Here is a 23,306-nt window from a genome sequence, read left to right on the forward strand (position 1 = left end):
TAGATAGATAGATAGATAGATAGATAGATAGATAGATAGATAGATAGATAGGTAGATAGATAAATGATAGATAGATAGATAGATAGATAGATAGATAGATAGATAGATAGATAGATAGATAGATAGATAGATAGATAGATAGATAGATAGATAGATAGATAGATAGATAGATAGGTAGATAGATAGATAGATAGATAGATAGATAGATAGATAGATAGATAGATAGATAGATAGATAGATAGATAGATAGATAGATAGATAGATAGATAGATGTGTGTTGATACACTTTGAAAATACCTGGGGAGCCATGGGGCACTGGCGGAGGGGTGCAGATACAATTGAAAGTGATGAAACCTGGTGACGCTAGGCACATGTGCCTAGTTCTAGATGCTAGCAACGCAAGTGGATAGGTATTTGACAGATTTATATAATTAGAAGGTTGGTTAAACTGTTGTTTCATCCTACTATACAACAAAGCCACTCTGTAAATGTGGTAGCCCGACCTTGGCTTGTGGTCACTCCCTGGATGAGATTAGAAGAATAATGCTGAAAACTTTTCAGTAACTTCTTTACTTGAGGTTTTGCCCTTCCATTATCATAGGATCTTCAATTTCCTTTCTCTCCAACACACTCACACCCCTTAGAAAGCCCAGTTTGCGTCCCGCCATGCCCTTCCAGCAGCTAGTCGAGTGTGTTGTTTACACAGCTGTTCAGTTCAACTTCACATTGATATTGAAAATCCCATAGTCTATTTCTCCTTCAGCTGAAGGTTCCTATAGAGAGAACAGCATGCATTCTTTTACAATGGTTTAATATTACATCATTTGTTATATTATTCACATTGCTATTTGCCTTCGGAATTAAGCAAATTATCTATTACATCCATGTTTAATATCAAATATCTGTGCCTCCTCGTTGATAATGAGGTGAGTGGTGACTGCCAACAAAAGTTTCATGTGACCTCTTAATTCAAAAATGGCTACAGAAACCAAGGTTTCTTACATTGTTGTAGGACACAGAGCTCATTTGATATTTTGCTATGAAGATCCCATCTGCAGAGCGAGTTAAAAGTCAAGAACCACCAAATAAGATGCTCAATGGTAGATCTTATCATTCGCCATAATGTTTTATACCAGTTGGTCTACCCATAAAAATGTGTGTTTTGCTGTATCCCCCAGACAATCTTAAAAGCTGCCATCTTAAATAGAACTTAAATGGTCTCGAACTTTTCAACAAACTTTGCATAAATCAATAGTACAAGCAAATATAAGAAACTTTGTAATATATCTTATAGAGAAAAATGCCTCCTTTCTCCGCTTATTGCTACTCCCCCCTCCTTCTAACTGTGAATTTGCTGTTTTTTGAGGAATCAGGATACAGCTGCCCGTCGAAGTCTATGGAGAGGGAGGGGAGGAGGGAGCAGGAGCAGAGTCTGAGACAGAGAGAGAGAGAGGGAGAAAGGGAGAGAGGCAGAGAGACACACATATGCTGCAGCAGCTTTATAGTAAGTGTTCAATCTCACCCCAGTGCTAGATTTACTGCTTATTACTGCTGTATAATGTCCTCTATAGTGTTGAAGTTTCCTAGTAAGTGTTATATCTCACCCCAGTACTGGACTTACAGTTACACTGCTCATTACTGCTGTATAAACTCTTCCATGCAGCTGCAGCTTTTGTATAAGTGATAAAAAGAGAAAGGGGAGAAGGATGTTCTCTGCTCTGTGTGTGCAGTGTATATAAGACATGATAGCAGATAGGCTCTGCACACTATATGAGAGATAACTGAGAATTAGAGATAGAGCCTGCAGAGGGGAAAACTGCAGAATAAAATACCACATACAAGTCGTATACTGGCCAGAAATAGTGTTATTCCTCATGTCCACACCTATGACAACTTACTCTCAAAGTCACCTGAAAGGTAAGGTACGTTTTAAACATTTCACAGTGAATGTTCAAGACTTTTGACTGGCTCTTTCAGTGTCCTTCAAAATAGGTGTGTCGTGCACCGCCATCACAGGCCCTGAAAAATTCATTACATAGTGTATAATTTTTCCAAAATCTAAAGTAGGGTTTGCACATTGTTATACATTTTGCACAAATATCTTGTTTTGGAGTGCTAGTCTTGGTGACTATCAGGGCAAAATAAAGGCTGGTGGAGCCCCCCTGGACAATACATTTGGAGGGGGTGTCCCATCCCTAGTGTCAGGGCAAAGGAAATAGGTGGTGGAGTCCCGTAGGGGGTTGAGGACCCTGAGCAATTGCCCTCTTTGCTCTCCCTATAATTCAGACATTGGCTGCAAAGGAGAGACAGTGTTTATTGACCTATATACATCTATACAGACTGCTATATGGACAGCAGACACACATAGAGCTCTTTGTATACAGTATACACACTTCCCTAGATTAACATTTGGGGACCAATGAGTATATTACAACGTATGTGATTTCATATTTATAATGGTATGCTGTCTATGTGCTGATCTCAGGGACTGTGACTTTTATGGAGGGTGGGCTGTTTTTGTTGACATATGCCCATTTATATAGACTGCTATATTACACACACACACACACACACACACACACACGCACACACACACATACATATAACATGTAATCCTCCTCTATGCTGTTGGGGTCCCCAAGATCAGCTTTGAGGGACTGAATTTGGACACTGATTGTATTACAAAGTTATTGCGCTTGGTTGGTGTACCTTAGTTTGTGTATGATTATATAAAGCTCCAGATGTAATGCTGATATTAAAAAAGAGATAACAACTTTCCATATGAAGCAGTAGATTATCCGGCAAGGATGTGTTCGCATTTAGAACTGCTGCAAAATGACTTATAAAATTCGGTATTGCTTGATTTAGAACGTAACATTGGGACTCATTCTGACACAGTATTGGATAATCAAAAACTTGCTGTGTCTTGATGTGCATTTAAACAAGTAATTTGACTTGATGCGAGGAAGGATGTGACATATCACTGTGTACAAAGAAATAACAGTGGCATATAAAGCTTCATTAAATCAAGGTAGCTAGCCATAGTCACAGCATGTGTTATAATGATTCCTGTCTCAGGATCATCTAAATCAATTGAATCTTCCCCAGGTCCTCACAATCTCAATTTTATTTCTCGGCTTTATATCTATGTTGTGCTGATTGCATTTGTTATTGCATCAAACCCTGCTGACTGGCATAAACTATTTTAATCCAGTTGCTACAAACTAATAATCAGTTCTTGCTTCCTTCTCATAAACTTTAGTCTACATTTATTAACACAGCAAACTGGAATGAGATGGAAAAGTAGAAGAATTTGTCAATCACAGAGCACCTTTCTCAGAGTTCATGAGATGAAGTGGTCATGCTTTGAGAAAAATGCCGTTCTATATAGAGGATGATCATGAGGGCATACACTGCAGGTCACATCCAATATTGAATAGGATTTCAGGAATTATTACAGGGAATTTAAGGGATTTTGTATTGTTTGTGTTGTGATATGAACTGAGAAAGGCTAAAGGTCCCTAAAATAATGGAAATGTTATTTGGATTGAATGTGTTGTGATATCAACTGAGAAAAGCCGGGGTCCCTAATAAAATTGAAAAATGTAGAATTTTTTGGATTACCCTAACAATTCTATGTCTAATGCAATGTCTATGTAAAATCAGCATCGTTCCTTCTTCTAAAACTGCATCGACTTGTCATCATGAAGTACAGTCATTTGTAGCCCCTCAATTATCAGTTTAGGGGTTTATAATCACTCACTACAGCAGCTAATTATAGCTATGCCTATAATGCAGGGCTGGGGTAGTAAAATAAGATTTAGGGTACTTTTACATAGCCCGATGTGGGCCAGCTCGTTGATCGAGACAGCTCGTTGATCGGCGCTCGTTTGCTCCTTTCATAAGGTGCTAGTATGGGGATGAGCAATCGTTACTCCGATCATTCATCGCGATCCTTTTCTATCATGTCGGCAGTACGTCTCCCTGTTTAGACAGGGAGGTGCGCTGCCGACAACGTTAATATTTTGGTCATTTAAAACTATACAATCAGCCAATGAACGAGTGTGTGCTCGTTCATCGGCTGATCGTTGCCCTTTTTACACAGGGCAATGATCGGGGAAGAGGCAATGATCGGGAAAGAGCGTTCTGTCAATGCTCGTTTGCCCGATAATTCGCCGGTGTTAAAGGGCCCTAAGTTACCCCTCCTTGAGCATTCCTTTGATAGTCCCTTATCAAATCTCATCCTCCCAATCCAGATTGGTAGTGTTGTGTTTCACTGCCCCCCAAACAGAAAGGAGGACCAGGTAAAAACACCCTACGCTCCTGCACTGATTTCAGTCTGATTTGGGAAGACTTGGTTCAGTGCTGTACCCACGATATCTAAGGCAGCAAAGCAGTGGCATAGCCAGCATATATGACAAGTGTACCACTTATGAGCTGCCCATAGTTCACAGCCGCCCTGTCTAGAAATAAAATAGACAGGAACATTGAAAATACAGGACAGATATACTTTTATGGTGCAAAAAATATCTTCCAAATAACACCCTCCTGCAACTTTTACTGAATACATTTCTATTTAAATTCCTTCCATGGAATTAAGCGATGCATTCATTACCTAATCTAGTTTAATAGAACACAAAATATCTGTATGATAAAGCAATATACTTAGTTAGATCTGCAGGGTGGTGTGTAAACTTCAATAAATGAAGTAATTATGGAAGTGGATAACTTGAGAACTTTTAACACCAAATCTATTTTTACAAGTGAATGACAAATTATTTCCAATACATGGTGGGGATAAACAAGATGTTTGGATAATTTATGTATTATTTGCCAGATCTGTTTCATGTGTTAAGGACTTATTTGACTATGGCTAATACTTGCAGTTTGCTTACGCTTAGCATGTGATCAATGGTGTCAAGAGACTGTGGGCCACACTGCCTATGACCACACAGTTTATCAAGCAAGCGACCTATACAAAATACTTTACCACCCCACCTGTGTCAACATCTCGGAGAAACACTCACTCACCCTGGCTACAACCAAGAATTACCTTTCACATTAACTTTTTAAAAGGCAGAGGTCACATCTGGTAATGTTAGGATCTATGTTGCAAGTGCATAGATGGAGAAAAAAAAATCCTCTGCGGATTTCAAATTGCGCCAACTTGTGCTGAGATTTCTCCGTAATTCAAAAATAAATGGCTGTCAACCTGTAGCTTTAAAGATTTAAGATTCAAGGGCCTATAATTATATCTCGGGGGGATATGTCAGAATTTTTACAGCTTGGATTCTTATTGTTCCCACATGACTTAATATTTGTCACAATCCTTCTGCTTAAATTGCTACGTACAAATGTAAATTCAGACTTGACTAGCACAGTTATTGAGATGTGTTACTACAGAACCCTTCTTGCTTGCAGTTAGCTTTGAGGCCTGTGGAACTATGAAATAAACTCTCGTGATTGTCTTCAAGCTTGGAGTGTGCTTTTTTTAATCTTACATATTATTTGCTCAATTTACAGGTCCAGAATGCTCCCAGAACTTCACGTCAGCAAACGGAGTTATCAGATCTCCAAAATACCCTGAGAAATACCCCAATAATGCCCAATGTACATATATTATATTTGCACCAAAGATGTTGGAGATCATAATGGAATTTGAAAGCTTCGAATTGGAGCCAGACACTAATGCTCAAGCAGGGCGGCCGTGTCGATATGATTACTTGGAAATATGGGATGGATTTCCAGAAGGTAAGTGATTGAAACTAAGTCTATATCATTTAGAACTTTATTTTTTTTGGATGATTTTTTCATATTTTAGAAGAATTTTTTTGTAAGAACTAGTTCATATGAATGTTTGTGTAGAAACATAAAACAGTTTGGCCTCGCCTGTGGATTCTGCAAGAAATAATGTGCAACCAAGTGTTCCTTCATTCCATTTGCAAGCATTTTGCTCCCAGCGCTGAACACAAAAGGCGTCATTCACCAACCGAGTTTTCACACTTTGACCACACGAGAGAACAATGGTGAATTTTTGTTCCCACTCACTGCAGTTAGCGTCTCAGAAAGCCTTTTGTGTGAAAGTAGTGAAGTTGTGTAAATATTCCACAGATATGATCTGCTTACAAAATCCTTCCACAATCTTAGATGAATATATGAGAACTACAAATGTCAAAATTGGTTATCCGTTAATATTCCACTGATGTGTGTGTAGACTTTTTTTTTTTATTACGGAGCCATATTTTTTTCATATAAGTCATTGGAGACTAAAATGCTCGAATATGTATTCGCATTTCTGCCTCCATTGTCTTATGTGGCTACAAATAGAAATTTTTTACCCATTGGCAAAAAAAAATCCTGGCTCACTCACTTGGGACTTAGGGTATGTTCACGCGTAATAGGCACGAAAAACGGCTGAAAAATTGGAAGCACAGCGTTTTTTACACGGTCATTTTTAAAAACGGCCGCGTAAAAAACGCCTCGTAAAAAGAAGTGCATGTCAATTCTTGAGCCGTTTTTGGAGCCGTTTTTCATTGACTCAATAGAAAAACAGCTTAAAAAGAGGTCGTAAAAAACGCCACAAAAAAAGCGAGTTGCTTAAAGAACGGCTGAAAATCAGGAGCTGTTTTCCCTTGAAAACAGCTCCACATTTGCAGCCATTTTTTGTTAAGCGTGTGAACATACCCTTAGGGATAAGCTCATTCAAAGGGTAACTAAACTTTAAAAAAACGTTCACTATGACATGTCAAGTTTTGATCGGTGGGGGTCTGAGCTAAAACGAAGCAGCAGAAGCGCTGAGCTGCTTAGTTTCTGATCGGCTTTTCTCAGAAAGTCGAGCATTTGGTGTACGGGCTCATAGACTTTCAGTGGGGGTCAGTGCTCAGACTCCCACCGATCAAAACTTCTGACATGTCACTATGACATGTCAGAGGTTTTTTGAAAGTTTAGTTACCCTTTAACACTTCTGCGTGCGTTTACAAGCATTTTTGCTTTACAAGAATTGTCCTTCAACAGGAAGTTATACCTGTTTAGCAAAGCTTGGTGCCAAGCAATATTGCCACATTACAGCTCCATACTGGTTGTCATCCAACTTTCTTAGACTTCTCAATGCGAAATCTGCCTAGATTTGCCGTCAGAGGTATAACTTCAAGCTCAGTGGCTCAATGGAAAAACTAATGATCCCCGTTGTGCCATGTCCTGCGCACAACCCAAACTGAAAAATATACTCTATAACGTTCCTGCGTGCCACACGACAAATAATTACCGAGCAACCGGTAATAGGAGCTAGCCAACTAATGATCCCCGGAAAAACTGTAAGGCCTGTCACGTACTGAAAACATGTTTTTAGTACGGGACAGTAGTTCTGCGGAGAGGCAGTGACTTCTAGCGTCATAGATAACGATGATGCTAGGAGGCCGGCTACCTGCAGTGTGCTCAGTCCGGGAAATGCGGCCAACCTGCAGACCTTATATCACGGACTGAACACGCTCGTGTGAATCCAGCCTTAAGCGCGTGCTAAGAATCTGCATGGAAAATACCTGAGGACTAGTCAGCAAACCACAATTGCTATACCATACACATACAGATTTAGTATCACGTTTCTTCCCCATATTTTACCCAATTTTCTTGCAAAATATGATTTCCAAAACACACCAGAACTTCATTTATTGCTGCCGTCTATAGCAGCTAATGACATTTCTCACCTCTGCAGAGCAATATATTAAAGTCAAGAACATTTCCTTCCCTGAACATAGACCGAGTTCTTACATGTTAATTAGTTCTCAGAATAATAGGAATCCAATGTGTTATGTAGCTGAGGCTCGCATGGCAACAGGGGTGTGAGAAACTGTATCAACTTCAAATAATATTAATGAAATCCACAGAACAACAATGACTGAGCTCAAATTTACTTCTTTCTTTACCCAGATTTACTTGTGTAGTACACAGGCCCCTCATTTTCTCCTTCATATACGCTTCCAAAACGGTGTCAATTTCATTGCAATCTATGTTGACGCTCTCTGTACATTGCTGCAGAATATGTTGGTGCTGTATATGCAACAGAAATAAATAATTATTACCATAACTTGCTACTTTTGATTGCAAAAACTGGGGCAAAATAAATCCCTCAAAATGCAAAAAGATCCATCAAGTCATGTCTTCATTACAATGATGCCACACCTGAGTACTGGTATTCTAAAAATCAGGTCTACTTGGTTCTGGGTCTCTGGTAGGGTGCCTTTATACTCTTCGATAATGTGTACGACTCAACGATTTCTCACTCACGCAACTAATCACTTCTAGTCTTAAAAAAAAATTAAATGAGGTGTACGTGTGGTGATTCCACGATATTGCAATGAAATTATAATTGTAGTCACATGGTAGAGGCGAGGTACCAAAGTTTAGATGGGTGGTTTAATTACCAGATCATTGAGTGATTGCTTTTACACACAGATTTTTGGATCTTACGATAGAGATTGTAAGCATACCTGAACATCAGTGATCACAGTTTCGACTATTGGTCGTCTACGAGTATCTACACGTTGAGACGATCATAAGCGACGATTGAAATTAGTTGTATTGTATGCATTATGAAATTGTGTAAAGGCACCTTAAAGGGGTTGTCCACTATTAAAAAGCATTTCTGCTTTCTTCTAAAAAGAACACCACACCTGTCCACAGGTTGTGTGTGGTATTACAGATCAGCCCCTTTCACTTCAGTGGAGCTGAGCTGCAATACGACAACCCATGAACAGGTGCGGTGCTGTTTTTGCAAGAAAGCAACCATGTTTTTTTTCAATCCTGGAGAATCCCTTTAAGTGTGTCTTATAGAAGTTCTTTACTGTAGAAGATCTTCTTGGTAATAGAGTCTAGAAGTTAGAAGTTGGGTGGATCAAGAAGAGATCTGAGCTATGTCCCAGAACCGCCCTTTAAAATATTGAGAAGAATGGATAATGCTGATGTGATCCAAAGATGAAGATCAGTCAATAAGTACCCACAGCACCTAAACTAACCACCTATGGGTATGAGTCTTGAAGCCAAACTAAATGGCAGGATAGTTTCTATATATGGCCAGTGCAGTTTACGGAGCAGGTTCCCCTCCCCCATCTCCACGTACTTCATGTGCCAAAGTTAGTTATCTCTATGCTCATCTAAAAGTAAAAGGTGACCTTTACTCCAGCCCTCAGCAAAGCCGGATCTCTGAATGTTTTTTATGCTCCTATTTTGTTGAGGCTGCTACATATTGTGTGCTCGAACAACAATTTTAATTCTATTTTACTTGTGGCTCACTTTTGTAGATAGTTCATTAACTACCGTAATATTCACTTGATACTTTAGCATGCATTATTCATCGTTTCCAGTGCACATATTTGCATATAACCCTCGGGGTCTCATCTAAAAAGTAATATTGCTGGAATTAAGTTGTAAGTCTGAGGATCAGGATAAAGACCAACCTGTAGAAAGAAAAAAAAACAAGCAAACATACACAGGTCCTTTACTCTAATGTCAGGCGTAAAGCAAATGTGCACAGGTGCCCGGCTTCCTCATTTAGCTAAAAATCCCTTCCCTGATTCTCGCAACGTATTATTTTACACCCCCAGCTGTAGGTCTCTTGCTAAAGCAATCTGTAGCCGGCCTGTTGATTAAAGTTTCTCACCTCATCCTGGAGCCGGAACACATCACCAGTTTGTCACTCACACATCCTAAGGTGGAAAACAAGTAGCCATTGTCATGCCAGCAAAGTGAATCCTTTAAACATTGGATAATAATGCACTAGCGTATTATTTATTTGCAAGGAAAGAAAACTACATTTCAATGAAAATAATTACAAAGAGAAGAAAGATGATAGATAGATAGATAGATAGATAGATAGATAGATAGATAGATAGATAGATAGATAGATAGATAGATAGATAGATAGATAGATAGATAATAGATAGATAGATAGATAGATAGATAGATAGATAGATAGATAGATAGGTGGGTAGATAGATAGATAGATAGATAGATAGATAGATAGATAGATAGATAGATAGATAGATAGATAGATAGATAGATAGATAGATAGATAGATAGATAGATAGATAGATAGATAGATAGATAGATAGATAGATAGATAGATACACAATAGATGGGTGAATAGATAGATAGATAGATAGATAGATAGATAGATAGATAGATAGATAGATAGATAGATAGATAGATAGATAGATAGATAGATGAATCTATTTTAGACTAACACCCTAGTATGCTTAGAAGTTCTACTGCTGCCATTAAAGGAACAGATCATAGAATTAGCTTTAACCCATGAAATGAGCATCAATTGCAAGTATGACTGTAAGAGGCTATAGTGTCTCTTTCGGTTAGCCCTAATGCCTTATACCCATTATATCAGTGCCTTTTCCATTCATTTTGGATGATTTAATATTGCTTCCTCCAGTGGCTTTTGAAGGAAAATTTATGTGACCAGAGACAAAGATAAATTCTTCACTTGGTCTTCTCAAACCACACCCAATCTACTATAACATGTCCATATGCAATTAATAGGTGTAAATTCCAATACATAGTAACAGCTACGTGACATCAACAGTAGAAAACATGAGTAAAGAATCTCTGGTCTGAATGACCCTGTACATTAGACCATAAATCCAGGGACCCCTGAGATGTGCCTAAAATCCCTTTATCCCAGGGTCAAAGCTTGAGAGTGCTCTGTAATGTTCTTACGAATGTCAATCATGAGATAGTGACATCCCTGGAGCATGAAGAGCACAGTAATTAAAGAACAACCTATTAAATACAGACTAACGTGGTCTACCTACTGGACGCAGTGTTGGCAAGAGGTTGTGGCTTTAAAAAGTAATCCTACATATTGTTTTGTGTAGCATAAAAACAATATAATAACAACAATAATAACAATAACAACAACAATAATAATAATAACAATAATAATAATAACAATAATTATAATAATTCAAAGATGGTTTACTAGGAAACAAACCTTGACATATTGTTTGTAGCTCCAGCTCAGTTGCCCTCAAGGTTCATAGGAGTAATATTAAGATTGAAATGTCATTTAGAGGATGAATACAGTTTTGGCGCTATTGCCTTGGCATGACTTCAATGCTTAAGTCAATAAAATAAACACCATTCTGAATGAAGGCACAAAAAGCACTGTCTTCCAATAGATGTTAATGCAATAGCAAATTAAACAGTCTATTAATCTCTTTTATCTCATCTTCCTCTGCATCTTGTCTAACTTTGCTGTCATTGAGACTTGCACTTTTCAAAGTAATGCGTGCATATAAATGATGGAATGGAGCCTGTTACCATTGGACCAATCCAAACAAGAGCAGAGTAAAAAAAACAAAAACACAACAGTAAACAGCTTAATAAAGTAATACTTCAAACGTAAAAGAGCTGTAATGTAATCAGAGAACAATCCTTGCAACATTTATAGGCAATGTAAGAGAAGAGGAACAATATTTTCCAGGCAGTTGTTCGCGTGTTTGCTGTTTTTTCAATTTGTATAGGGAAAAAAACTTGCACTTTATTTATGTTTTACTCTTTAGTTTATCCTTTAGTTTTCTATAGTTGTAATATTAAGATTTGATTCTAATGTTTAAAGCTATTCCTAATGTCAATATTTAGCTAAAACCTGGAAAAAACTGTTTCCCAAGTGGTCTGGTGTAGAGGAGGTGCGATTATGACACCCACCTTTGGCAGACGGTCATACTATGGCCTCGTGCCCACGGCAGAACCTATACAGAAGCACACAGAGTTCTTGTCACTCCGTACTATGGAGCCATAGACAGACCACGTGCCAGCATATGGTGTTTCTGTAGGGCACCATATTAGAGGTGTGTAATATGCAGAATAAGACAGAAATACCTCCATATAAAATGAGAGATATACAGAGTTACAGTATGGCCCCTTAAAAGTCTATAGGCCCCAAATTACAAGTTTGTACAATTCGGAGGTTGTATGGAGCCGTAACACATGTATGGATAAATCCTCATACTGGGATAATTGTGACTGCTGTCTCTTCTCTGCTACCTCTATAAAAGAGCTATTTTGCAGGATGTTCATGGCGTCTCCCTATGTTTGGATGGATTTCTGTCTGGGAAATCATTACCCTAGTGGGGCTGCATTTTTGGCTGACAACTGCTATTCAGAAAATGATTTGTTATTATTGACATGTTGCTTTTGGACAAATAAAAATTCTATGGCATATACAACCACTTAGTCAACATTGAAACTATGAGTTAACAGAAACTGACGCTGTATCATTTACATCAGTATTTTTAATAACAAACCAGAATGTACACAGAAAAAAGTGGGCTCTAAAGAAAAGACTAAAAAGAAGCCGCAGTCTTGTTGGTACAGTGCATGACACCTTCTAACTTCTCACTTGTAGGAGAGATGGTAGATATGACCATCACAGGCCGGACTTGCTAAGGAGAGGGAGGGTCCTGACAAGGTTAACAGCACCCACAGGAAAGGGTAATCAAACTTTCAACAAACTTCTGACGTGTCATAGTGACATGTCAGAAGTTTTGATTGTTGGGGGTCCGAGCACTGAGGCCCCCACCAATCGCTAAAACGAAGCGGTAGAATAGTTCGTGTGAGCGCTGAGCCGCTTCGTCGTTACACATGAACTTTTTTTCAAGATGCCTCCAAACACATTAGATTGTCAGACGATCCCTGCAAAATCTTTGGGTTTGGGCAACTTTTGATTAATGTGTTTGGCCAGCTATGGAGATTGATATAATTGAAGAGCTCTATTTCTAGGACTTTGAACTTTTCTTTTCTCTATTTTCTTTTTATTTGTTTTATATGTAGAAACCTAACTAATGATTAAAAAAGATTTCTGTGAATATCTGACAGCGCTCAATATGCACTGCAATCGTAACTTCTCCAATTATGTCTGAAAGTAATCAGATCCAATTTATAGGTAATATAAACAGAGATACTTTAACCTTTTGTTTCAAGTGGTCGATAGAAGAAGTGTATTTAGCGATGACAAGTAATTGATTTTGTTCCTAAGACTCTGCTCAGCCATTGTTCATGATCATATTCAGCTGTATAAAACTTTGAATGAAAAATTATTTAAAGGGGACCATGATTTTCTATAAACAAAGGTTTATGCAATTAAATGTATTGTAAATAATTTTGTTTAGTACTTTTCATAATAATGTCCACTTCGCCAAATAGATTTGCTACACTAAGCAGTCTAAGGGTACATTCACACGTGGCGAAATTGCTGTTGAATTCCGCTGGGGACAGTCCGCAGTGGAATTCTGCAGCAGCCGTTTTTTACATTTGTTTCTATACATTTTTAGGAAAGTTAGTTCAGGCATTGCAGAAAATAACTGTGCGGAAATTAGGCTGCGGGGCAGCCTGACGTTGCGGAGAAGAAGCGGAATTTCACTGCGGATTTCAGCCTTTGCAATGCAAAAACTGAAATCTGTGGCAAGTCTGCTGTGATATCTGCAACGTCTGAATTACCTGTCAAAAATGCAAATGTTGGTGCAGATTTGTTTGCCCCAAATCTGCACCAACGTTTGCAGCGGAAAAATTCTGCGACGTGTGAACATGCCCTAAGGCATAGTAGAGCCATGTGCACGATGACTGTATAGTAGAATGTCGAGTCCCTGCTCCCTGTGCCAACGTATGGCGATGTATTATGGAGAATATCTCCATAATATGGCATCCAAAGGAACATGGCACAATTTTAATGCTGGATTCGATCGGATTCCTTTGTTACCATGGCAACTAGTTATATTACAAGAGTAGAAGTTGGACAAGGATACAATTGAAAACATAATATGGACATAATGTGTAATATAAACCCATGTGTGATGTGAAACAGGGTCAATGTGCATGGCACTGCTATTTGCATGGACCCTTCGGCTCAGTTCTACAGTAATATTTGGGAACCGCCATATATCTCATCATTCTTGTAGTCTTTAAAGACAATTGTTATTTTCATAAAGATGATATTGTGGCCAACTTCTTAGTGGTCCTTTTCAGCTTGTCTTCAATTTTATATGAAGAACCTATCCTCTGATAACTAGATACTTTTAATAGCTGAATATGTGCAGCATCAACCTATTGTAATAGTTGATCAAAGAAGATAGAGCCATACTTATATTAGTTTAGATGTCTATAAATCATAGATAATGGAAATCTTCCAATCATACTGGCCAGGCCAATGTGTCAGGATAATAACGTTGAAGCCTGTTCCAATGTTTCTGTTTAGGGAGAAAAGTCAAAAGTGGCGATTGCAAGAGTTCCAACCATCTTGGAATTCCTTCAATTGTCATGGAACTTCCCTCCCATAGGAAACAGCCAATAACTGACAATAATCTGGGATTTTACCATGATCGATGGGCGATCAAAAGTTGACCAGGAGTCCTAGCCTAATAGAGGAAGACATAGGTCTAGTTAGGGCCAAAACAACATCATCATCCAATTTGTGGCCAACTCTTGGGTCAAGCAATGTGTTCAAGACTACAAGAGTTCTAGAATTACAGCGAATCTAATAGGATTGCCTCTATCCATAAATACTGACCACATAAACCCGACTTTTGTATTGCCTAATCTGCAGACAGACCATCATGCATATAGATTATAGATTCTTCCTTCGTATCGATCACGAATAAATTTCACGTCTGTTGTTCCCGGTTTCCTGGGTTGACATTATATGGTCTTTCTCAATTGGAACCCTTTCGATAATCTGGAATGGGAAAGGTCATATAAATATATGTATATAATTAGCTACAGAGAGATAAGCGAAGTTTAATTACTTCTTCTCATCTCTGACTAGACATTTGGGCCGAAGTTGTTAATTATAAGCGTTAATAATGGATATACTAGGAATGTAAGTGGATGATTTGTCATGGCTCATAGATCTAATATGTCTAGCAAAATTATGGAACACTTTAGGTCTTGCATACATAAAAAAACAAAAGCATTATAGAAATTCTGCGTAAGAATTGGGACCTATGACCATCAACAATGGGTCATGTTAGCTGAAAATGTAATAAATATATATACTTGTTCGTGCTTTATGAATTATTTGTGCTTTATCCAGTTCACCACTGATCAATATTGCATTAGCTGGACAGGGAATGCCCATTCAAAGAAATTCAATACTTCATTGTATGATGTTGTCTTGGCGGCTCCTGACCGTACAATAATCACAGACACAGCCAAGCACTGAGATAGATGTCCAGGGGGCAAAATCCAGACAAACTAAATGTAGACATCGCAAATAAGTCCATGAAAATTATAAGCCAATGAGTCACAAACAGGCTCTTCAATCACAGCTCCCAACCCAACAAAGTTCTTCTGTTCCACTTTCAATGGCTGACTTGTTTATATTTCAAAGAAGGCACCTGAGTTCAGCGACTGACATTTATTGTTTAAGTGGTTTCAACCCAATTTTTATGACTGTGTCTGTATGTTTTTCTACTGTAAGAAAAAAAAGAGCTTATTAAGACGGCTCCCATTAATAAGGGATGGCCACTGGGACCGTGCTGCATCAGAACATACTGTATGTACACAATATAGCTGATGAACAGAATGCTATTATTAATCTGATTAGAAATGGACTTGTTTGCTATTACCTATTATTTATATAAAAGCAATATATTATGCAGATCTATATACAGAATATATAGAACAAAATTTAGGTTAACAAGCCATACCTAATAGAAAACCCAAAAATAAATGCAATATCAATATCACACGGTGCCAATTCTGAAAGAAATATATATATATATAAAACAAAAAAAGAAAAATATTTCAGAAATATAACAAGGCACTCTTGGGTCATTGAAAAATTATGAAAGTTATTTTTTTTTTGTTCTATATACAGAATAGTTTCATCTTCAATGTGCCTCACAATCTAATTTATTGTAGAGTACAAACTCTTATTTTAGCGCATACGGGCAATTTAACCCAATATGTGCAATTAAGACCATCATTGGTAATAATCAGAGGAGTAACAAGGCCTCGTAAATAATGTACTGCAGTCTTCTTTGTACCAGAGGGACCTGGTGTGAGGCCCCTTTATTCACCCGGGTATGAATGCGACCTCTGCACCTCCTAAAGTTACACCCCTAGCAATAACAATTACAATTTGGGAATCAAATGATTAGTTGTGATAATAGAAAATATGTAGCAATGGTCAGAACCCTAAGGCATTTTGCAATTAAAGGCCGCATGCAACTTTCTTTCATATTGGAGAAACATTGAAATTTCCTGTAACTCACACAGGTGACTCCATGTTGCTGCGAAGCCCTACCTGAATCCCACGTTTAATGCCTCATGCACACGCCCGTTTTTGAAAGCATACGGGTGGCACCCGATAGTCTTCACTTTAGCGGGTGAATCGGCTCCGGGAAAAATGGTAAGAGTCTCCGATCCGAGGAAGGATAGAACATGTCCTATCTTTCCTCGGATCACTGACGGGACTCGGACGGCACACTCGGTCGTGTGCATGAGCCGTAAAAGAATTGTTACTTTTAGGATATCTGTAGACATAATGTATGTTTTATTGCATCTTCTTTTGAGGAGCATCCAGTAGAGCAGATGCCTAAAACTAGGGAGAAATGGGTTCAATGTCAGACGGGGTTCCTTGGGCCCACGAGCTGAAATTTTTCTGAGGGTTCAACCTCCATCTCTACCGAACTTGTGCACGTCCACTTTTAATTGCGTTATAAGCTTAGTTGTTACCATTGTACTCACAGGACATAACATCAGTAAGGTCAAGAAGCTTATTTGTAACTCAACCGATAAGAAATAGACCTTAGTGACAAGTGATTGGCTTCAAGGTTGGTTACAAATGATGTTCTCTCCTTCTGGACCTTTGGCGTCTATTATGGTGTCAGAGTATGGGCCTACTGAAGCATCCTCTGGTACTCTGGTACTCCAGTCCGACACTTCATGGGTTGTGTGTACTTAGTCTATATATTTTACACATACAGACATACTTATTGGTAAATTTCTATCTGCTTGCCGATTGTTTCTAAGTTAGTACAGCTGCATTTTTTCTTTGTTTCATTTAATAAACTTCAGTCTCAAATATTCTATATTTGTCCTCTGATAACACTGAGCTTTCCATCTACACTTAATATATAGTGTGTATTGCAGATACCGTTGGTGATTCTAGGCAACAATCTCTTAGGTAATTGAAGGCCTCTTAGCTCAGGTCAGCTCAGCAGAAGCCCATTATCTTGTTTATGATCTGTATCTATTATTTGTGGGTGATCATCAAGTGAGACGATTTCCTGACCTTTATGGTTGCAATGTGGTGTCTCATACAAGAACAATGAATATGTGTGCGCATTTCATAACAAAGCCTATACAAGGATAGTAAAATAATGTTTTTTATTTTTGTTTTTTCACTGAATGTAATTTTTTGTTACTCAAGCTTTTTTTTCTTTCTTATAACAGTGGGGCCTCACATTGGACGATACTGTGGGCAGAACAACCCGGGACGAGTTAGGGCCTCATCTGGAATCATGTCCATTGTCTTTCATGCAGACAACGCAATAGCAAAAGAAGGATTCTCTGCAAACTACTCTGTATTACAGAGCAATGCAGAACAAGGTCAGCACCGCATCATTTATCTGTGTTATGCATTCTAGTACACAACCAGCCATTTAAAACATTGAAGAAACTTCAATATTACGAATATTATACTTTTCTCATAGTGCACCAAAATATTATCTATATGATGTCGTACCAAATACACAAGAAATACAAAATACAATCACTTTTTTTTTAAATAGGTTATTTTCTTTTGGATAGTTTTCATGTACAATATTGTGTTGTTTTGTACATCCCATTCTATCCATGGATGTGTATATATATATATATATATATATATATATATATATATATATCCATAGTAACAATCAACTTTATCTAAATACAAATCACTTAAATAAACATGCCTGAGCCTCTTGAAAGTTATTTGGAAGTTTTGGAACTTTTGAAGGACACGGTTAAGAACAACTGGAAAAGATTATGTGGCCTTCTGCAGTTCCGTTTTATTGTCATGGAAGAGCAATGCCCTGACCTCATAGCACTTAGTAAGGTTAGTATCCATAATAGCAGTAACAGCAAACCAGCTTAACTTCAAAGCTTTCATATGTGACCTCAATTACAAGGTAAACATCATATATTACTTTAATCCCACTGACAGGAAAACGGTGTCAGGTCGGACAACCCTGAAATCCATAGAAAAATGAAATGAGACTTAGATTTGTCAACATGGATGACCCCTCTGTAGAGAGTCACATGCCAAATATGAGGAAAACACTAAATCACTTTGTTATAAATGTATCAAAGATGGTTCCTAAACAAAACAGCTGATCCAATATATGATGTTCTTTTTTAAGATTTTGTGTGCAAAGAAGCCCTTGGAATGGAATCTGGGGAAATAACTCCCGACCAAATCACGTCATCTTCACATTATAGCACCAACTGGTCTACAGAAAGGTCAAGACTCAACTATCCTGAGAATGGATGGACACCTGGTGAAGACACAGTAAAAGAATGGATACAGGTATGTTCCAACTATGCTATGTCAAAGAACTAAAGTAAGAAATAAAAATGGGATATATATATATATTTGGGTTATAAATATACAGTATATTTATACATTTAAGATATGAATTATACAGAAAATCGATGTTATTTTCTTTGATGACTTCATGTTGTGGCCCTAAACTCGGACCTCTTGCGATCATCACGTGGGGGAACCTTGACAGAAAATTTCTGTGCAGCACCTCTGCAGGGGAAATGAAGCATTACACATTTAAATCAATGTAATGAACTGACATGCCTGGTCCACAGGAGCATGAGACTCCCTTTATAGCCGCTCTTCGTTCTGGCTATCTCTAAAGCTCGTTCCCGATATTTGCCCTGTGTAAACACGGAAGCGATCAGCTGATGAACGAGCAAACACTCATTTATCTGCTGATCTATCGTTTTAAAAATGAAAAATATTATCGTTGTCGGCAGCACATCTCCCTGTGTAAGCAGGTAGACTTGCTGCCAACATGATAATAATATATGGGGACGAGCGAATGGAGTAACAAGCGCTCGTCCCGATACTGGCTCCTTGTGAAAGGATCAAACGAGCGCCGATCAACGAGCTGTCTCGTTGATCGGCACTCGTTTACTCGGCCCAGCGTGGGCCATATAAGAGGACCTTAACTCAGATTTCCTTTATAGGGTATTTGAACATGGGATTTCTTAACCCTTTAATCACATCTAGTTGGTTATATGGCAGGGGAACTTGTGGTTTTGGCTCCTTGAACTATTTTGTACATTTCTATATACCGTACCCTAATAAGATCCAGGTTCATTAGAGCTCTGGATAGATGCCAGGGCAGAATTATACCTTTACATTCATTTCTATAATTATAAAGTGCCTTTTACTGCCATAGGGCTTTGCACAGAAAATAATTCAGCTTAATAGATGTAGGTAACATGTCAATTTCATTAGTGAACCTGAAACAGGCAACAAACTACTTTTATAGCTCTCTTTAGGATACAGGTGGTGAGTGGTGAAAATCCCGTATTTGTTCATACTAAGATGACGCTAGGTTACATTGTGGGGATGTTAGATTTCTCCTCCATACCAACAAGTTGTTCCAGTTAGTAAAGTCTATAATAACCATCATCCTCATTGTTTAGGCTTGTCATTCATTCTTTAATATAATCTGGTTACAGTTCAATTCCGTAATGTACATACAGTAAAGAGCGTCATAGTAAAAATAAAAAAAATGCCCAATTCTGGTACTGGTTCATGCCATCATACCTGATGCCCCATCCTGGTACAATAGGATCTGCACTCTTTAATGCATTCTTCCTATTTCTTGTAGGAGAGGACAGTTTGACCCTCAGGCCACCCCACTTTATTTGCTGATGGTGCAATTACTTTCGAGAGAGGGAGCTTTACACAAAGAAGATGGTGGATGGAGCTGACATAACAGTCGCCTCTTTAGTAAATGCATCCTTGGACATTAGTTTTATAGATAGGAGAATAGTTAATCAATGAGAATCTAGAAAACACATATACAGGTCATAGAAAATATGTTGAGATTCTGAAACTGTGCATAAGGAGACAAAAGAGGCAGATCACACTGAGAGGCAACATGCCAAGCAATTACAGCGGAGACATTTCCATATTACATCATATGCATAAAATAGAGGATGCAAAGGATATTTTAATTAAGATTTTTAATTTAGGTGTTCCCTGCTGTGGTGTTATTGTAGCAATATCTTAAGAATCTGTCACTGTGGATAAAAGGTCTGAGTCTGCTTCTATATATTACTGATGCCTTTCAACAAAGTTGTTGTTTTTTTTTTGCTTTTTTTGGGAACCACCAGTTCAGTTCAAAGTTACAATGATCCAAAAACATGATGATGCTTACCTATCTTTGTGGAGAGTCCATTCATGGTTTTACCTCCTCTTAGTCTGGTCATACCCCAGTAACATTTGAGGTTGAAGTGACACTGGTGGCCAACATGATTTTTGTAGTCATTAGGTCTGTTAGCCTAGAAGGTGGCCGACATGGAAGATTTTGCTAGAGATGTGAAAGAGATCAATTGGAGAGAATCCTTATCTAAAACACATGTCCATGACAATATAAAACAGTGGTGGTTTGTTGTGTTAGACGCATTCTTGGTTGATGGATCTACAATGCCATTAGGTCTACACCTAGCAAAGCTCTACTGTGTCGCCCTAGCTTTTCGCCTCATGCACTTGTGCCGTATGATACGTGAATAAAGATCCTCACTTAGAAGCTGTGACGCCTCGGACTTTCTTCTTTTTTGCTTATGTGCTAATTTAGTAAACACCTGCAAAGACTTTCTAAGATCTCTGTTGGAGGTTACAAAAAGGAGTATTGCAGGAATCTTTGTGTATGTTTGTTAAAAACAACCTTTCTAATGAATGGTCATCCGAGTTGTTTTTTCTATATGTTGTGCTGATTATTTTTTTTATATATCTTTCCAATAGTTAAAGTTCTGAAACATAAAAACGGATCTCCATCCGCTCTAAAGATACATGAATCAGTATGTTATTTTAAACCTAATAGCAACATAGTGTTAAAAGGTGGACATTTAAGAAATTTTACTTTTTCACTTGCTGACGAATACTCAGAATCTCAAGGACACAACAATATATGTCTTTATTAACTAATTTTCATATCATGAAAGTGCAGAAGATTGATGTGTGATTCTCACAGATTTTATCTCCAGAAGAGGATCAGGGTAGTTGCTATATATTCATGCTCAGGGAACTTTTTATAACATTTAATCCTCTCATACGATTATTTTATGTAAGTGAATAGTTGCTTTCATTGGGGAATATGGTCTGACAACAGAGCAAAGCATTTTTTAAGTAGGATGACACACAATACCACTATACGTGCCTACAGTCTTCTAACTTGTCTTTTACGCCTCAAAAAATGTTGATGTTCCTTCTAAAACATCCAGCAGCTCGCCCCCGTGACATAGCTAATGGGTAAATGGTGTGACCTCTGAACTGCTACAGTTTCCAGTGGGAGGAAATGGCACTTGACACAAGAATGTTACAGCTTCCTCTAACTGACTTTAAGAAAGGTCTCTCATCTATCTATCTATCTATCTATCTATCCATCCATCCATCCATCCATCCATCCATCCATCCATCCATCCATCCATCCATCCACCTATTGTCTATCTATCTATCTATCTATCTATCTATCTATCTATCTATCTATCTATCTATCTATCTATCTATCTATCTATCTATCTATCACATATCTATCTATAGATATATATGTAGGCTTAGTCCCAGTTCTGGGTGTATGTGCAGAGTAGGTCCCCACCTTACAGAGGTCGCCTTGTCGTGGCAGGTGGGCAAACCCTTTTTGATCAAAATGTGCACTAAGAACCTCCCTATTTATCTATCTATCTCTCTATCTATCTATCTAATATCTATCTATCTCATATCTATCTATCTATCTATCTCATATCTATCTCATATCTATCTCATATCTATCTATCTATCTATCTATCTATCTATCTATCTATCTATCTATCTATCTATCTATCTATCTATCATCTATCTATCTATCTATCTATCTATCTATCTATCTATCTATCTATCTATCTATCTATCTATCTATCTATCTATCTCATATCTATCTATCTATCTCATATCTATCTATCTATCTCTCATATCTATCTATCTATCTATCTATCTATCTATCTATCTATCTATCTATCTATCTATCTATCTATCTATCTATCTATCTATCTATCTATCCATCTATCTCATATCTATATATCTCATATCTATCTATCTATCTATCTATCTATCTATCTATCTATCTATCTATCTATCTATCTATCTATCTATCTATCTATCTATCTATCTATCTCTCTAAATAGAGTCTTGCTTATAGAGAAATAACCAAGGAGATGTAATGACCGGAAGCCAGACAGACTTTCTATTAATATGACTTTCATCTATTGTGTTCTGGGACCTAGAACAATAGAAAAGAAGGTCATAGGCGTCCTCCTCTTCCCCACTACCTGGCTTGTGAGGATATTTTCCGTGCGGCTTATAATATCTTAATGAAAGTGCATTTCACTACATTTTTACTCACCGACCATTAATAATAGGAAGGCATAAAAATTTAACACACATGTCCAAGCTGCTCTACATCTAAAATGACAGCCGAACAAGTAGTTAGGGAGATGAGGGATCAGGACTGACGTTCCATCGTATATCTTCAGAAAGAGCTTGGATGCGCAATGAAACACTTGAGAAACCGCATCATAGCAAAACTGTAAACACCATCCTGCTAAAATGAATGTAATGAATAATGGATGGTCAATCAGCAGATCTTCCAAGCCTTTATACATATTCCTGCAGCAATTTTGCAGACTAAAAATGTCATCTGTCTTTGCCAAATAACATGGTATTCATCAACAATTACTCACTCATAAAGTCCGGCAGACGTGCATGGGAAAATGTGGGATGTATTGGAATTGAGCAACGAGTGTTTCTTATTTCTGAAATGATTCTTCACTGTCAGCATCTGCTGCTTTATCTCGATCCGTGGCCAATTCACTCCCGTACAACACGGTGGATCTAGACAGGAAACAAATACCCTGCCGGCGAGATGGGAGAAATATAATATGTTTAAAGGAAAATAATAAGAATCAAATCCACTAATTAAAGGAAATTATGTCAGACTTATCAGCCTAAACTATTTCAGAATAATTAAAATGGACCT

The 23,306-nt window shown here is 37.9% G+C and overlaps 1 protein-coding gene and 1 long non-coding RNA gene across 3 annotated transcripts in view; one reads left to right on the forward strand and one right to left on the reverse strand.

Moving 5' to 3' along the window:
* The window catches only part of NRP1 (neuropilin 1), a 139,670-nt gene that overhangs the window by 57,171 nt on the left and 59,193 nt on the right, over nt 1–23,306 (forward strand). Inside the window, exons 5-7 of the mRNA XM_075827471.1 lie at nt 5,524–5,751; nt 17,458–17,613; nt 18,408–18,574. Coding sequence (XP_075683586.1) covers nt 5,524–5,751; nt 17,458–17,613; nt 18,408–18,574 — 551 coding nt within the window. The remainder of the gene's footprint in view (nt 1–5,523; nt 5,752–17,457; nt 17,614–18,407; nt 18,575–23,306) is intronic.
* Nucleotides 596–23,176, reverse strand: LOC142652063 (uncharacterized). 2 transcript variants are annotated; one of them, XR_012847766.1, is made up of 5 exons: nt 23,011–23,176; nt 14,570–14,734; nt 9,656–9,701; nt 7,923–8,046; nt 596–773 (listed from the first exon to the last, which is right to left on the reverse strand). It is a non-coding gene; the product is annotated as an uncharacterized LOC142652063 (long non-coding RNA). The 2 variants fall into 2 exon arrangements; XR_012847767.1 differs by lacking the exons at nt 14,570–14,734; nt 23,011–23,176 and adding an exon at nt 10,997–11,305.

The sequence above is a fragment of the Rhinoderma darwinii genome, chromosome 5 (assembly GCF_050947455.1).
Source record: "Rhinoderma darwinii isolate aRhiDar2 chromosome 5, aRhiDar2.hap1, whole genome shotgun sequence".
Taxonomy (NCBI): Eukaryota; Metazoa; Chordata; class Amphibia; order Anura; family Rhinodermatidae; genus Rhinoderma; species Rhinoderma darwinii.